General features: G+C 37.8%; 2 protein-coding genes and 1 non-coding gene across 4 annotated transcripts in view; 1 reads left to right on the forward strand and 2 right to left on the reverse strand.

Annotated features, from left to right (window-relative positions):
- LOC128263839 (protein Skeletor, isoforms B/C) overlaps window positions 1-13,233 on the forward strand; it is a 28,652-nt gene extending 15,419 nt beyond the window's left edge. Inside the window, exons 4-14 of one of the 2 annotated variants that reach the window (XM_052999119.1) lie at window positions 5,997-6,108; window positions 8,106-8,239; window positions 8,295-8,379; window positions 8,755-8,955; window positions 9,082-9,102; window positions 9,186-9,510; window positions 9,853-10,067; window positions 10,122-10,393; window positions 10,462-10,592; window positions 10,649-10,812; window positions 10,874-13,233. In XM_052999119.1, the coding sequence (XP_052855079.1) occupies window positions 5,997-6,108; window positions 8,106-8,239; window positions 8,295-8,379; window positions 8,755-8,955; window positions 9,082-9,102; window positions 9,186-9,510; window positions 9,853-10,067; window positions 10,122-10,393; window positions 10,462-10,592; window positions 10,649-10,812; window positions 10,874-11,035 (1,822 nt within the window). In that variant the 3' untranslated portion in view covers window positions 11,036-13,233. The remainder of the gene's footprint in view (window positions 1-5,996; window positions 6,109-8,105; window positions 8,240-8,294; window positions 8,380-8,754; window positions 8,956-9,081; window positions 9,103-9,185; window positions 9,511-9,852; window positions 10,068-10,121; window positions 10,394-10,461; window positions 10,593-10,648; window positions 10,813-10,873) is intronic. The other variant, XM_052999120.1, reaches the window with a different exon arrangement.
- Window positions 13,234-13,613: 380 nt separating this feature from the next.
- On the reverse strand, window positions 13,614-13,778 carry LOC128252995 (U1 spliceosomal RNA). Its single transcript, XR_008267370.1, has one exon. It is a non-coding gene; the product is annotated as a U1 spliceosomal RNA (small nuclear RNA).
- A 1,350-nt stretch (window positions 13,779-15,128) lies between these two features.
- The window catches only part of LOC128263882 (protein pellino), a 30,404-nt gene continuing 28,593 nt past the window's right edge, over window positions 15,129-16,939 (reverse strand). The window contains exons 7-9 of the mRNA XM_052999153.1: window positions 16,393-16,546; window positions 16,151-16,328; window positions 15,129-16,066 (exon numbers count right to left, since the gene is read on the reverse strand). Of these exons, the coding sequence (XP_052855113.1) occupies window positions 15,940-16,066; window positions 16,151-16,328; window positions 16,393-16,546 (459 nt within the window). The 3' untranslated portion in view covers window positions 15,129-15,939. The remainder of the gene's footprint in view (window positions 16,067-16,150; window positions 16,329-16,392; window positions 16,547-16,939) is intronic.

A 16,939-nucleotide genomic window follows, 5' to 3' on the forward strand; every position in this document is an offset into this window, starting at 1 on the left:
TGATGAAAATGATCAAAAATCCTAAGTTTTCTAAAATATTTTTAACGTTGAACAACGTAAGAAGCATTAGAATGACCAGTGCCCTTACAATATGTATATGCTTGCAGATAAATATTAACTAAAATAAAATTAAACTAAAGTTAAAGCTGATAAAAAAGTTTATTTAAGGAAATGTATTAGTGCCTTAAGATAGCTACAAAACCTTTTTTTTTAACTATTTTTTTTTAACTTCAAAAGTAAAGAAATTTTTTATTAAATGCTTTACAAAAACTACATAAACTAACTATATTTTTTCGATGAAAGACACTTTTCCTTTCAGATTTTTAATGTTACTTTGAAAGAATAACATTTTTTAACGAAATTAAGTGGTTTTTGTGTTTGAAGAACCTGATGTATTGTTTTTTAACATTTTCTCATAAATAAATTGTGGAATAGAATTTAACCAGTTAACTTTGTTTCAAAAAAATAGTGTATTAGATTGTCAGTCTACACAACTACATTTTTTTATGAAGTTTGTCTACTTATAAAATCTTCAATCTTGCACCGATGTGTTTTTTTTTTTTTGAGTGACCTCCTGCTTTTCGTGCTGCTCACTTCTTTTGTGTTCACGCTCGCTTTACCGCCCCGCCGGAGTGGGTGGTGGGTTGGAGTGGGTTGAAGTGGGTGGGGAATGTGTCACAATGGATGCATCGAGCATAAGTAATTAAATTAGAATTTTTTGAGATGCATAAAAGCGACGCCGCGCTGATTAACGCCCGTTGCCATGACAATGAGAATGACGCCGTTGCCTTGTCCCGCACCACCCACAACCACCCACAACCACCCCCCGCCCCCTTGAGCCAACCCCTCCTGTGGCTGTTGCTCATTTGCATTTGCAGTGCAGAGCCCCCTGCTCTTCCACCTTGACGCTTGCCTTTTCGCTTAACGCTGATTTATGCAGATTTCATTAAAATTTGCTGCATGCAAAGTAGCAAAACGAAGTTTTAGTTTTGTCCTTCATTGTCGGGGCGGGCAACCCATTCTTTAACACACCACCCACCACCCACCACCCCACCGCTGCCCTCGATCACTGTGCATTGTGTTAATCAACGCTGACAGAGCAGCCGCAACACGAACAACTGTTTTGGCTGTCGACTAACTTCGCCCCGGGCTGATGTGCCCACTGCCTTTAACTCGATTAAGCAGCAGAAAGTTGGTGGACTCATTTGGCATCCAGCTTAACCCTCGGTTGCCCCCATTCACTTCAGTTTCGAGCAGCCCTCAAGTAGTTTCGCCTGTTGCTGTCACTTCACCCTCAGTGCGCCCCCAAGTAGGCAGTGCTTTTCACACCTTGCGGGGAATCTGCACAGGGTTTGTGTATTGTTTAAAATCTTTCGAAAACATTTTTATTTCAGTGGCACACAAGTAAATTAACTTTGAAAAAGAACCCGCATCTGAAGTAGATGTGACAAAAATCTGTTTTATTTCCCATATTCAAGTTTTGGTACCATAAAAATATAAAAAATAAAATGAAAGAAACATACACTTTGAAAGCATTACAAAGCTATCGCTAAAACGCTTAAAAACCTAACAAAAATTACTTAATTAATTGATGAATATAAATTTAGGTTAGCACAAAAATTATTTTTAAAAAGCATTTTAGAGTTTGCAATAATTTTTAAAACACTTATCAATCCATACAAATTTTACTTTTAACTAGAACAGAGAAGAATTGTTGTATGAGACATAGATCAATTTAAATTCGAAAATCAAACTAATTGGAATATAGGAAACGCATTTTTTAATTTAATTGCCAAATAGTTTACAAGTTACCTCAAAAAACTCTAACTTAAATTATACCGTATAAAATATTGTTTTATTTCTGGGAATAGTTTTGATTGCATTTTTTTCTACCTTTTATTCCTAAAATATATGTTTTAAACTTCAAGTAAATACATACTCTGTATAAAATATTGCTTAGGCTAATAAAAAATATTTTAATTTGCTGAGATATAAAAAATTCTAATACTAAAACTAAACTACAGAAGAGAAATATTCTTTTGTTACATACTCATATGAGACATTGATCAAATTAGATTCGAACATCAAAATAATATAAATAAAGTGAAACCCCTTTTTTAATTAAATTGATAAATAGTTAACAAGGTATGTTTTATTCAAAATCTTTGAGAAAACTCTAACTATACTGCTAAAAATAATCGTTTTATGATTGGCAGTAGTTGTAGTTTCGTGTTCTTTCAACTTAGTTCTGTTGCAATCAAAGGAGTAAGTATCCCAAAACAATGTGTTTTAAATAATAAATAAATAAATGCACTGTTTAGGGTAATAATAAATATGCTGAGATAACAAAAATACAAATAGTTACACACCTTACTGCTAGTTATTTGTTTAGTTTTATTGTACCCATAAATTTAACAAATTATATGCTCGTTAAGGGACATTTTTCGGTGCTCATCTTTCAGACCAAAGTCGTACTAATTATTATTGTTGTTGGCGTGATTAATGCCCCGACCACTGCACTTTAATACAAATTTAATTGAGTGGTCGTCGCCGGGGGCTGGGACTCATCCGTCTGCGGCCTGTCACCGACCAAAAGCGGGGGCGTTGGCTTGGCTGCGCCGCTTCGTCACGGAAACATGAAATATTCATAATAATTTTAGAATATTTTCGGTGGTGGCTTTGTCCCTTTGTGGGTGGCATACAGGGGGAGGGATGGGGGATTGAAAGCTGGATGATTGGATGGCTGGATGGCTGGATGGCTGGATGGTTGAGTTGTCTGCTGAGTTGGCGCGTTTTATTGTCTGCGAAATGGCCTCGATTGCTGTGCGTTTTGTTTATCGAGCGGGCATAGGGAATACAAAGTGCCAGTCAGCAGACGCAACAAGTTGGCCAGTTCGGTCTTAGTCAATGGGAAAGCACACATAAAGCGACGCCAGTGCTCTTTGCGAATCTGAAACTGAATTCAAACTAATTGGGTGAAAGTGCACAGGGCACAGGGGCTTATGTATAGTGTATACTATTTTTGTGTATGTGGCCGGGCAATGAGCTGAACGAGAGCAAATAAAACAAAATCGATGGATGATGGCCTGGTCTGGCAGCCCGAGTGCATCAATAAATGTCGAGCAGAGAGGTCCTTGCCAAGTGGGAGGACAAGCAAATCAAATAAGGCAACAAATATATTTGCCAGGCGGAAACTGTAATGGCACCAGGAATCGAAAGCAAACAGAATTCGAGGAAAACTACTTTGCCACACTGGAGACAAGGGATCAACCACATGGGGGTGGATGTGGATGGCAGGACAGCGCTGTGTGTATCCATCAGATACATTTGATGCACTGTTGACACAGAGCCATTCAATTTGTTTTGGCTCATTAGAGTGGTGCAACTGGTTCTGATTCTTGTTCTGATTCTGGTTCTGATTCTGATTCTGAATCTGGACACGACCCCGGACCTCGACCCGCTGTCAATGTGTCATTTCAAGGGTGCTGTGTGCTGGGTGCTAAGTGCTTAGCCGTGTCTAATGCGGATTGCGTGGCCTCCGCCGACATTCATTAGACGTCGACCTTTCCACTTCAGCGGCTGACTAACCGCCCGGCTGACTGCCTGACTGACTGATTGACTCGCCGGCTGACACTTGTCCCAGTTGCGATGAATCGATCCTCCACCGCACTCAAGGAGCTCTACATCCTCGCCAAGGATGCGGCAGATACATCTGGGCAAACACTCGCTGGCTGCCAGCTCCCATGGGATTGGCATACTTAGACTTCAAGTTGATTATTAATATTCCCAGACGGGCTTCTGCTCCATCCTACAAAAAACCCGGAAGAAAAATGAGATGCAGTAACTGGATGCAGTAATGGATATGTAATCATCACAAAATCCACATGATTACAAAAGCCAAAAGCTGCACTCAGAAATGCTAAGTAACGAAAGCACTTTGTTAATACAAATGCCAAGGTATTTTGTAAGTTCGTTAGCCTATAAAACAAATGAAATGTATTATCTAATAAACTAAGAACTATATAGACATGCAGCTTTGATTTATTCTATCTTTTGTAAGCTTTAACTTATTTCACAAACAGTGCTCAAGTTCATTGAAATGAACATTCAATAAAAACTAAGCTAAAAAGGTAAATTTAAATTTAATAAAAATGAAGTTTTAATTAGACAACTTGTGATCGCAGGTAACTAAGAGGTTAAATACGCTTCCAAACTATTTCTCTAGGTTAAGAACAAAATATAAGAGAATAATAAATAAGAGCACAAAGAACATATTCTTATAGAAAAAAGTTGTTGCCTTTTACCATATATTTGATTAACTGTATATTTCATCAATAACTTTATTTTAGAGCAGTTTATTTTTATGGTCCAAAGGCATGTGTCTATCAAAGCTGATTTTTCTAAAATTTAGACTTTATTTATTATGCGTATATTGTTTTAGGCTACTTTAAGCAACATAAAAAAGGAATATCTTGTATGTTAACTTTTGACACTTGAGGCAAAGTTGGCTATAAAATTAAAACTTAACAAATATGTTCTTTCACACACTTGAATCTGAAGCTGCACTGACTAAGTAGGGCTTAAGATACCAAAACTCATCAGAAAGATTTTCGACTTTGTTACTCAATCAACCACCACTACGATATTCATCACCAGGCCAAGGCTTCAAATCGATTCCCACAGAAATGCAGTGATGCGCTGAGAGCGAATCCCAAACTAGTCGCTAATTGGCTAAAGCATAAAGCCGCCAACAAAAAGTTCCGACGTAGTGGCCATAGTCAGTGCCACAGCCACCCAACTATTCATGCATTGAGGAACTCCCATCGGATGGGGGGTAAATGGGGGGCAGGAGACGTGTGTAATGCCTCGGTTCGCTGCATTAGCCATAAATCTTCATCAGCGCTCGGTTCATAAATAATGCGAATATGCGAAAATGAGAAATGTTTTTGGTTTTGTCGTCGGTCGTTTGGTTTTTGCTTTAATTTTAATGACATAGAGTCGCGCAGCATTGCATTCAAACAGCGTAGCATAGAATTGAGGCCAGGGTCCGATCTGTTGCATTTTCTGGCTGGTTTCACTTTAATCCCTATGTACACACTGGCAATGAACGAGCAAATTGGAGGCGTGTCCTGCGGACAATCTCTGGTGACAATCTGTTTGATTTCCATTTGTGCCATGCCTTTTAATTGCGTCACTCGTTACAGGACTGGCAGACATTGACAGAGGTCACAAAATGCTAAGACAGTATATTATTTCATTATTGAATATTTCTCATACTGTCAAATAATATTTATTAAATTAAATAATGTTTATTTATTTACATAAAAATGTTTGTATGGTCTTATAAAAAATCTTAATTTAAAACAGCCGCAAAAAAAACTATTTGATCTTTGTAAAAAAAAGGATTGCACCCCCCAAGTCATCCGCAAACCATTATTTAAATTATTTTTAAATAATTACTAAGGTTTTAAATTATTTAATAAGTTATTATTAAGGTAAACGAATAATTTGCAAATTACATTTGATTACGTATCAGTTTTATGTTCACGACTTTGAGATTTTTCGCTCACCAGTTTCTAATGAGCTCTTACTTTTTAACTTCCTCAATAAAAAACTACATGATCTTTGTAAAAAAAAAGTATAAATTGCATCCTCAAATCAAACCTCAAATATTTATATAAATTATTTTTAAATAATATCTAAGGTTTTAAATTATTTAAAAAGCTATTGAGTTTTTAATAGCTCTAAACAAATAAGTTTTCAAATGACATTTAAACTATATCAGTATATGATTTTGTATCAATTTTATATGCCCAGGACTTAGTGATTTTTTATCGTGCAGTTTCTAATAAGCTCTGGCTGTGGGTGGGGCAAGCACACACTTTGCTTTGGTCGTACTTATAGTTTAGTATGCCCTGGACCCCATTTAACTCTTTATCTCAATTTCTCTCTCTCTCTTTCTCGGCCTTCGTCTCCTTTTTTGGAACCACACGCAGCGATCCCCCCATTTTGCAGGCGCACAACCGAACGGACATCATACTGCGCTTACCCATGGGCAAAAGGATTAAGGACATTCGATGGCTGTCAGTGTGGTGCAGACGCTTCACGGTGAGTCCCGAGTCCTTGCTCTTTCTACCACTACTTCTACTTTTACTTCTACTTCAACATCTACTCCTACCATCCATCCATCGTATCTTTTTTTCTTTGCGAATGGCACGCGCCATCCTCCCAGATTTATGTGTGTATTTAGCCGGGCAAGAGTCTTTCTTTTGTAATTACATTTTTGTAATTTAACTGCAGCTGCACAAAGCATTTTAGCATTATGCTTTGCCCGGCTATCGATTATGCCCTTAATAGCTTTTCAAAGCGGACGTTATTTGGTTTCTCGTCTCGCGTTTGTTTAAGGGGCAATAAAGGATTTACCAAGGCAAATATCATCCTTTGTGCAAAAATCGTCTATAAAGTGGGTCAGTCGCCTGGAACTTTGTTTTCATTAGAGTTTTAGATTTTAATTACAGTGCTGAGTATGCAAATGCCGTCCAGCGAGCGACCACTTTCAATTATGTTTGCCTTCGTCCAGTGAAAATTACTTTTGTTTAAGTTTCCTCGGAGGAAGCGGAGCACAAGTGCATTTCCAGATAAATTCCACAAATTGGCATCGGTGGGGGCTTTTTGGAGTTCGCAGCATGGTCGAATAAAAGATGGCGGCCGTAGTAAAATAAATTACAGCAGACATTTTTGATTAACTCAAGTGGTTGCATATAAACACACACACACACACACACACACACAGGCACCCCAAACCCCCTCACACAGATACTCGGATACACGGATAGGGGGCTCGCGTGTGTATACGTTTGGCATACAGGGTGCTCTTTCCACGACTGAGTGTGTGTGTGTGTGTGTGGGTGTGTGGGTGTACGGGGCCTTCCATTGACTGACAGCCAAAAAACTTCTTGGGGCTGACTGCCGCACACCCACACAACTGCACTCAGATTGGGGTTAGTTTGCCACTGTGTGCGTCAGTGTTTTTGTGTTTGTGTGCGAATGTTGTTTGTGGAGTTTTAAGCGCGCATGCCCGATTTTTTCACGAGGGAGTGGGGGTATTTGGGGGGTTTCGGGGGAGAGCCCCACACGAAGGCATACATAAACACACATTATGTACAAATGTTTTGGGTATACAACAACAAAGCGCTTGTTTGCTTACTTAGAACCGCGTCAAATGTAGACATGGTGTCGCGTAAAATACACATGTAGAATTTCGCGACTAGTTTAGCATTTAGTTTAGTTTAGTTTAGTTTAAAAAAACGAGAATGGACGTTTCTTAAGAAACACTATTTGCAAGGATTAAATACACACAAAATTGACACAGCAAATAATTTTGAAGATATTAACATAATAAAATATAAGGATAAACCTATATTTCAAGTACATTTTGTTTGAGAAAATTAAAAAAGAATATTTTAATTATTTCCCAAAAAAAAGCCTACTAAAACTTTGCAATTTTAAATGCAAATATAAATAAGTTCAACTGATGTTCTATAGCTAAGAATATTAGAGACCACTTCAAAAATTCATAATAAAAACTCCTTCATTTTAAACTGTTCTTAGGCTTTACAAGCACAGCCTAAATTTTTAAAAAATTGATTTAAAAATAAACTACAGACCCTATCAAAGTATAAGTCATAATTCAATATCAAATTTAAAGTAGCCAAACTCTGTGGTTTAATTTATAGCGACAAATCTAATTTTTTCGTGTCGTGCCATTGGAATGTCAAATGATTTTGTTATTTTAATACTTTCATAGTTTTCATTAGGGTGGTTTTTTCTGTATGAAAAAATCAAAGGTCGTACTCTCATAGTTAATGGTTAAAATTTATGTAACATTAATTTCGTCTCTATAACTATTTTTTTTTTCCGTGTTAAAAGTTGTAAAATCGCAGAGTGTAGTCACACAGCTGATATGTAGAGAGTACGTATATTATGTAGAAATATAAATAAATGTACTGCCACGCCTTAAAAATAACAGAAAAAAGCATGATGTGCATAAAATCTATAATGACAAGCACAAAAACGATTATGTAATGACACTGAACCCCTTACAGGTTGATTTTGGTGAGGTCTTCATACCATCCAATCTGGATGTCCCCAAGCCGCGTGTACTGCCCGAATTCAAGCGATTGGCCCATGGCCTCCGTTCCAGCAACATCAGCGTTCTAGATGCCAGGACGTTCTACATGTAAGATTAGCGAAGGACTTTGCATTTTAAAATTTAACCAATTCAACGTTTGCAGACCCAACTTGCACTACGACGGAGCTGGACCGGATGCCTATTTCTGGGTAGGCAATGGCAGCGAACCCAACATCATGGGCATGAAGGTCAGTTATCAACCTGAAAATTGTTTAAATGGCAACTTCACAAAGTTTATTAAATAAAATAACAATTTTAACTATAGTACAAATATTAAACTACCTCTTTGGAATATTTGTTTTTTTTATTAAATTTGGTACTCAATTTTTAAAAATTGGATTTCTGCTCCCAGTAAACTTATAATTTTGATGGAGATAAAATGTAAAATAAAAATTAAAATCATAACAGAGAACAACCCACATATTGATTGGTTTTTGATTTAAGTTTGAATTCACGTTATTGCCAATAAGTATATAGAATTTACTCAATCATCGTCGATGACTGTTAAGGTTGATATGTTTATATTTTTGAAAAGATGATTGATTAGTATGTCCACCTTTCAGGTGCCCAACGAGGCAGGATCTCTGGAACCGTTGCGCGGCTACCAAGGCGAGGACATCGAGATCCAATTGCCCGGAAACCTCACCGTATACGACATCGACTGGCTGGCCGTGTGGTGCGTGGAGTATAGGCACAACTTCGGACACGTGTACGTGCCCAGGGATCTGGACGTGCCGCCAGCTTTGGGCCAGACCAAGATAACGGTAAGTGTGGTACCCACCATCGGACATAGTTAGTTCCGGAACATTGCCCTGATCCATATGCTAGCATTTGCTCATTTGCACACAACTCATAATGTATATCTCTTTGACTTATGCGCGCCGCATTAGCCTTCATGGTGGTATTCACCCGTGAGTACTAGACTTAGCCTCATGCATGTCCCGCCTTCCGGCCAGGCCAATCCCTCTTACTCCGCCCTCCTTGTCCATTTCAGACCACCACGACGCCGCGTCCTGTGTACAGCAACTGTCGCGAGATCCTGCCAAACAAGCTGCAGGTGAAGTGGGAGCTCCAGGACGAGTATCTGCAGGTGGAGCTCTTCGGGCGCATCAACGAGGACCAGTACATGGCCTTCGGCCTCTCCGGAGCGAATGGCCGCCCCCAGATGTCCCAATCCGATGTGGTGGTGGCCTTCTACGACACCAATGCCCGCGTGTTCCGGGCCGAGGACTACTTCATCTCGGATCTGTCCCAGTGCGATGGTCAGCGGGGTGCTTGTCCCGATGAAAGGATCGGGGCTCGAAATGATGTTATCGTGTGTAAGTGGAAAATTGGAAATATTCGAAGTTCGAACTATTGAAGTATTATTGTGAAATGCCTACAATATTTATGTTAAATTTTATATGACTATTGTAGGCATTTCCAAAAAGTTGTATAGCATACTTAGGTTAGGATCCTTAGCCAAAATATTTGAACTATAGCAAAATGATCATGGGTTCAGGTTACTTAAAATCAAAGTACCCGTCCTTTTTAGCTCTTTGAGATAACCTATATAGTCACACCCATTTTCTTTTTAGTCTTTTGCACAGTGTAGTATAATTAAAATTATATAACAAACTATAATATTATAAAATATATCGTGATATCCCTAATTCCTTTAGTGAGCGGCGACAGAAAGAACGGCGTGACCAGCATCCGCTACAAGCGCCTGCTGCAGACCAATGAGGCCATCTACGACTCCCCGATTCCCATTGATCGGGAGGTTTCGGTCATTGCCGCCATAGGTCCTCTGAACGCCCGAAAGGAGGCCAATGCACACTCGCACACCGCCAGCGATCACAACCAGGACGACATTCGCATTAACTTCTCGACGAGAGTAAGACCAATAGCCTAGAACTTGAGACAGATAATAAACGAGCTTGCCTTCCAGAACGATCACGCCTGCAGGAGCTCACTGTACGATGTGAAGGACGAGACTGGTCCCAAGCCATGGCCCACACGCAAGATCGAAGGTGTCAGGAAGTTCCGTGCCAGCATTGGACCCACGGGCGGCAAGCGCGGATATACCTCCATCACTGGGGTGCCCTCGTGGGGCATTGCCTGGTATGTGAACGATCTGCTGATCCCTGAAATCACTGTGGAGCGTGGCCTGACCTACGAGTTCATCATCGAGGGCGGCAATGATCCCTCCCAGCCTGCAAGGTACATGTTGTTGATTAGTAATATGTTAGCAGAAGTTTAACCACTCATTAACCACTCATTTGATACAGATATCATCCGTTCTACATCACGGACTCTCCTGAAGGAGGACTGGGTCAGAAAATGGGTCTGGAAGCCCGAAAACAGAAGGCTTATGCTGGGGTAGAATACGACGAGGATGGCAATGCTATTCCAACAGGAGGTGAGCCCATGTTCCACGCATAGTTATGCATTCTTAACGATTAATGTTTTTCGCAGCTGGTCGTTATTGCGAGTGGGAGCATCAGACCATTGATCGATCAGCGGAAATCGAGAGTTTCGAGGAGTACATGAAAACCCTGGTCTTCAAGTGCGAGGATGGCGAGTCTGGTTATCTCAACTGGACAGTGCCCACCAATGCGCCCGATCAGCTATACTATCAGGTAAGTTTTACTCTAGAAAGGTGATATAAGGCTAAATAATACCCGACAACTCCTTTGGCAGTGCTTTACACATAACAATCTGGGCTGGAAAATCAACGTTGTGGACATGGGCGCCTCCAGAGGATCAATCGTCAGCAGTCACCAACTTTTATTATACGGAGTTTCCACAGTTTTTAGCCTGGTCGCGACACGTCTGCTTTTTTGTGGCCACATACTTGCCTGATAGTGCCGCCAGTAAATTGGCTTAAATTCTAGGTGTACTTCAAAACCATGGACAGACAAGAGTCCGAGATTTGAGTACATATCCAGATCCTTACATATCCATTACCATAACTATATCCTGCCCTACTTAAAACATTTCCATAGTCAAACTTCTCGAGACGAATTTATAATTTCACATCGACACACTCGGGACTTGTCTGTCGATGGTTTTGGGCCACTTGGCGACTTTCAGAACCAGGCTAATATCATCTGACAAACATATCTTGACAATAATTCGTAAGATGTAAAACTGTTGAAATTGTGTGTGCATGCGTGAGGGCACACTGTACCGGTACCGCTACAGTGGGCGTAGAATGGGTGTTGAGCCACAGCCGGAACTTGATCGGTTGTTGGCAGTAGATTTTTGTGGCTAGACAGCGAGAGTATGGAATTCTACTTTTTTACATGTATACTTATTAAATTTATTTATACATCTACATCTCTAGTACAGTAAAATTGTAATTTTTCTAGCAACTACTACAAAACCTACACAGGCATGTAGATACAGAATCATGTTTAAAATGCGGTTCTATCGAAATATAAACCGACAATAATAACGCAACACTGCGACAATAAATTAATGATAGTAAATGTGTGTAAACAACACACAAAAAATATCAAACAAAATAATTTAGATGGGCTGCAAATGAAGCTCAAAGGAATTGTACAATAAGAATATGCATCTAGGAAGGGCAGAAACCAATGCAATTTGTATGACAATAATATCTACAGATTTGTGAATTTTGAGAAAGTTTCGCAGACAATACAATTCTTTTACACAATTCGAATGTACTAAGAAACTAAAGACAAATAAGAAAACTATGTTATTTAATGCTACTGACTACTGTGGTGCTTCTTGTAACAATATTAGATGAAATGTAAATCACACGCCGCACATGTTTAGAATGAAAAACAAAAATACCCCTCTGGACGGGATAAAGTTTTTGTTATCAGATGGTTTTCTTGTAACTTTTTTAACTATATTTGCATAATTGGTGTTTTTATATAAGCATGATATATATATTTATATATATATATATTCGTATATGTTTACAATAAGCGATATGTTTATAACACACAACTAACATGTACGACAATAATCAGTGGACAAATAAATAAGTCTGCTAAATACTTGATAAATATTCGACAAGGCATTGAATATGTAATATTATAAACTGATAAATATGCATGCATGGTAAATCCTTTTGATAGTTGTTCGCTTTTTTTTTGGACTATGGCTTGATGTAAGCAAACATAAATCTGTCAAAATTAACTCTGTAGCCAGAGCAAAGATCCCATTATATGAGCTGATTTAAATCAAAGGACTTACTTTTCCTAGGAGTATTAATGTATAAAAATGTATTGGACACTAAAGTTTGTTAAGTTTCTGTTGTATTCCTTCGTTTCCTTTCCCTCTATAAGTTTACATATTTAAGGGCCACTATGCTGTAGTAATGTACATTTTCGGGTAAAAAGATATAGAAAAGTGTAAGGATCCATAAACTACAACTATGGAGAGTTTTGATATTGAAATTTGACAGGATCTGGAGCAGGTTTATAAGTCAAATTGATTTTTGTATAGTTAATGCAGCTAAGCGCACAAGAGTCCAGACGAAATGAAACAATTGATAATGATTAACGAATCAAACGATTTATATAAATTCACACCTTTATATTCAATTGATATACATAAACATAAATACATATTTACATTTAACAAAAGGCAAGAATATGACTTTCAAAGAATATCCCAAGAATATAAAAATTTCCATGTCGATTATAACTTAACATCTCGTACTTAGATAGCAACATTTTTCTGCATTACCTAAGCAAAATACTTTCATTATAAATAAAAAAAATCAAAATCAAAAGCAACTTGCATTCAAATCTCAAATTTAATAAATAGATATTCATGAGTCGCTGGCTAGGAGGGTGAGAAAGAAACTAATCCATTTTTAAATGTTATTAGATCGCATCAGATCCAGCAAAAACAAACCCGATTGACAATAACTTGCCATGAAATTGGACAGTTCAAATAAGTGGTAGAGAATTGAAAGATTGATGTCAATAATAAGAAGCTTCACAAGAAGAAAAAACAAAAATGGCGTAAAAAACGAATATTCTACAAATAAATTTCCGAAAAACTAATGTTTTGGTTTTGTTTCTGTGCGGGGGTAACAAGGGTTTCATCTTTATGTCTCTTACTCTTAGATTAAAGGGGCATACTGTATTTGTTAAAAATAATGTAACGCTTAGAAGGAATAGTTTTTGACCCGAAAGTGTGAATATTCTAGCCTTGTTGACCTAGCCATGTCCGTCTGCCTGAACGTATCAAACCTCGAGATCTCGGAAACTATAAAATCCACTGATTTGGGATTCAACATGCAGATTTTAGTGGGTTTATTTCAACATGAATCGCGAAACTCTTTCCTCTTCCTCTGAGAGGTATTTTAGCAGTCGTGACTCAAACTTTTCTTATCGTTTAATTAATACACAGCCAAGCATGGGAGATTTTAAATAATTTCATATTTATTATTAATGTCGGGACGGCGCGAACGCCATTCCCGGCTACCAAAAATTACACGCACGAGTTATTCACATTAGGAATAATCGCAGAGGTCAACTCAGCCGAGGTGCAATGGCCAAGCCTCACTCCGGAGGAACCGCCTTCGTGATCACGGTTAACCTCTACGCCAGGTAAGTATGCTTTTTTCTGCTCGGCAGCAGGCTTTCCATGCCAGAACAGCTAGAACCAGTTGGGAATTACAACCAGCCGTCTGCGAAACAAAACACCCCTATAAGTATGCCTCAAAAATGTGCTAGCATGCGCAGTTGAAGCACGCGTTTCATTTCCAGCTGAGGCCGTTTGTTGGTAAACAAAAGTGTAAGCCTTTTTATTTATCCAATAATAAAGGCATAAAGTTCCGTGTTTTTATCCCATGGAATTTCAGACCACATACCACCCAAAGTCTCAGAAATCGGTGTTCAGATACCAGTCATTTACATACCACATATTTCCTCCTTTAAATATTATTTATTAACAGTAACAGTCATTTAATATGCATTATGAAGAAACTCAAGCAGTAAAAAAGTTTTGTTTTTTGAGTTTTGAAGCTTTAAACTGATTTAAACATTAAGTAAATTTTAAGTACCAAAACTAATGTTTTCAAATTTTTGGACAAGTCGAATTTGTTCAGACATATAATTTTATTTTACTGCTCTAATAAGTAACTACATTTCTGCAAAAAACGTTATTTGAACCATAATGTAACTAATTTTTCGATTTTGAGCCAAAAATAATAGTAATTTAAGTAGAAAAGGCAACATTTTTCTATTAGACTTCATGTTGGCTTCTTAATGGGTTCAATGTTCAAATAGAGCTACCGTAATTTTGTGCCAATTATATGATCATACGTATAAAAATCCTTTTCGGAAGTTACTAATTGTTTTAACCGGCTTTCTTTTAAATAAATAAAACAAAATGTTTTGCCGACTGTTTTGGAAGACAGTCTAGAGACAGTTGTAATATACCATTAAGAATCAATGAAGTTTATATGCCATAGTATTTATAACTCTATTGGAACCATTTTCCTTAAATATCAGAGCATAAATTCCTTGTTCCTGAGCAAACCAACCAATAATAAAAACATCCAAAATCATTTATGTGTATTGCTAGAAAGTTTTTATTTTACATTTTGTATTTATTATGAACTATTTTCTTGTTTTGTTTTGCAATGTTGTGATTTGTTAACACACTGCGGCGCAACATTAAATGAACACACAGACGTGTTTAATGCATACAAAATAATAATACAAATAATCGTAATGCGTAATAATAAGATATAAGATTAACTAACTTTGTAATGCATAATGCGATTTGGGCAGAAAATGAATATCAACATACATAGATCGCTGCAGATACATTTAAACCTATATAGATCTAGATATACGTATGATGCTATAATGGGCAGTACATAATGCGTTCGATTTAATGAACTCCCTTTTTATACGTATTTGCTGACAGAGTTTTGAAACTGTACATGTTGTTCATACGGTTTTGTTTTTGTTTTTATTGTTACTTGTTATTTAGAATAATGCTTTACCACGTTTTTATTTGTTGAAGTTAAATGGATAATTGTGTTAGATTCTCCTCGGTCATTCTTCGGTTTAAATGTAAGCTCTAGATTTGGTGAGAAATACGTAAATGTTGTTTCTGCATATCGACTGGATGACCAGTCCATAGCAATGTTGGGTATTTGCAATTAATTGCGAATGATAAGGTTCAACGATTACATTTCAATCTTGTTTGTTTTTACACAATTATACACAATTTATGCGGTTGCCGTTGGGGCTATAAATATATCTGCGATTTACATTCGGTCTCAACTTTTACAATTATGCAATTTCCATTCGTGTTAATTCGTATGGTTGATGTGTGCTGCTGATCATTGCGTTCGTTTGCGTTGCATTCATTATTTCAAATAATTTTTACATTATACAGTGGAGAAACCAAACATGAAACGTAAACATGCAAATTTGATCGGGGAATGGGGTGTCTAATGTGGCTTTGTTAACTTCGCAATTAATTGAATTGATTCGCTTAACATAATGCAGCAGTTACATATCAGCAACCGATTAATGAAAAACTAAAGTCGCCAGAGACACAACAAATACAAACGTTTCTTTGCTTTGCTTCGATTAAATTTGTTCTCTTTTTGTGTTTCAGTATTCAGTATTTTCTGTTGCCTTTTAATGTTAATTAATGATAATAAATAAAGCCTAGTTTTAATGCCTGCTTCAAACTTGGACATCTTTCAATTACTACAGTATCTATATAGACGTAAATACAATCCATTATATTTATATTTAATCTAGATTATCCTGGAATATTAATTTAATGTAGCCGGTCGCACCATCCAAGGGCGTCGCACAGAAGGGACAGACGGCCTGAAATCCGTTGGTGCCGTGCGGTATCTCCACATTTGCCCAGTATCTGCAAGAGTCGAAGATAGAGGTAAGCCCCCAATTAGTAGAGTCAATTTCCAGCCTGTCGCCGTCTGGCTTTAGTTGCTCTCACTTGACAGTTTTCTCAGTCGCCATGTGTCCGCATGGATTGAATGCGTACGTCGGAGCGCCCACGTCCACATAGAAGGCCGGTTCCAGACCCATGCACAGCGTGACCACCGGGCCGAGTTCCAGGCACATGGGACAGCGGCGGGCCCCGGTGTTCTCGTCCTGACCCCAATCGTGATGGCCTGCCAACGGAATCGAGCGGAATTATAGATTTGTGTGCCACTCTGAGACGACAATCGCACTTACCCTGGACGTGGCCGCAGTTTAAGTACACGTAAGGCTGGTTCACCTGATCCCCAATGTTAACTTTGCGTGGTATAACCAGTGTGTTCAGGCCCACCGGGCACTGTGGACGACCGGCATTAATGGCATCGATAAGTTTCTCCAAATCGTGTTTGGTCTGCAATTAATAAACAAATTTTTAATATTTTTATTATTAAATTATTTAATTAATATTTTATTTATCATGATCCTATGATTTTAAATGTATTAAAGCAAAAGGGTTTCTGATTTTTGATTTTGTTTCCTAAAGAACAGTCTTTTGTTATTTGTTAGTATACTTGTAAATATTTTACCATCTTTTTTAATCCTAATAATTATTTCTGCTCTAATAAAACTTTTTTAAATATCCCGAAATTGAGATCATGATATAAATCGAGTTTACAATCGTTAGCTTAAATGCATTTGAATTTAGAAGTAAATTTAATTTCAAATTTCAAAATCCTGGTAATTTGGAACCTTGCCAAACTATATTGAAAACTCATTTCACATTACTCTTGTTTCTAAGCCATCT

This window comes from Drosophila gunungcola, chromosome 3R, assembly GCF_025200985.1.
Source record: "Drosophila gunungcola strain Sukarami chromosome 3R, Dgunungcola_SK_2, whole genome shotgun sequence".
NCBI classification, from domain to species: domain Eukaryota; kingdom Metazoa; phylum Arthropoda; class Insecta; order Diptera; family Drosophilidae; genus Drosophila; species Drosophila gunungcola.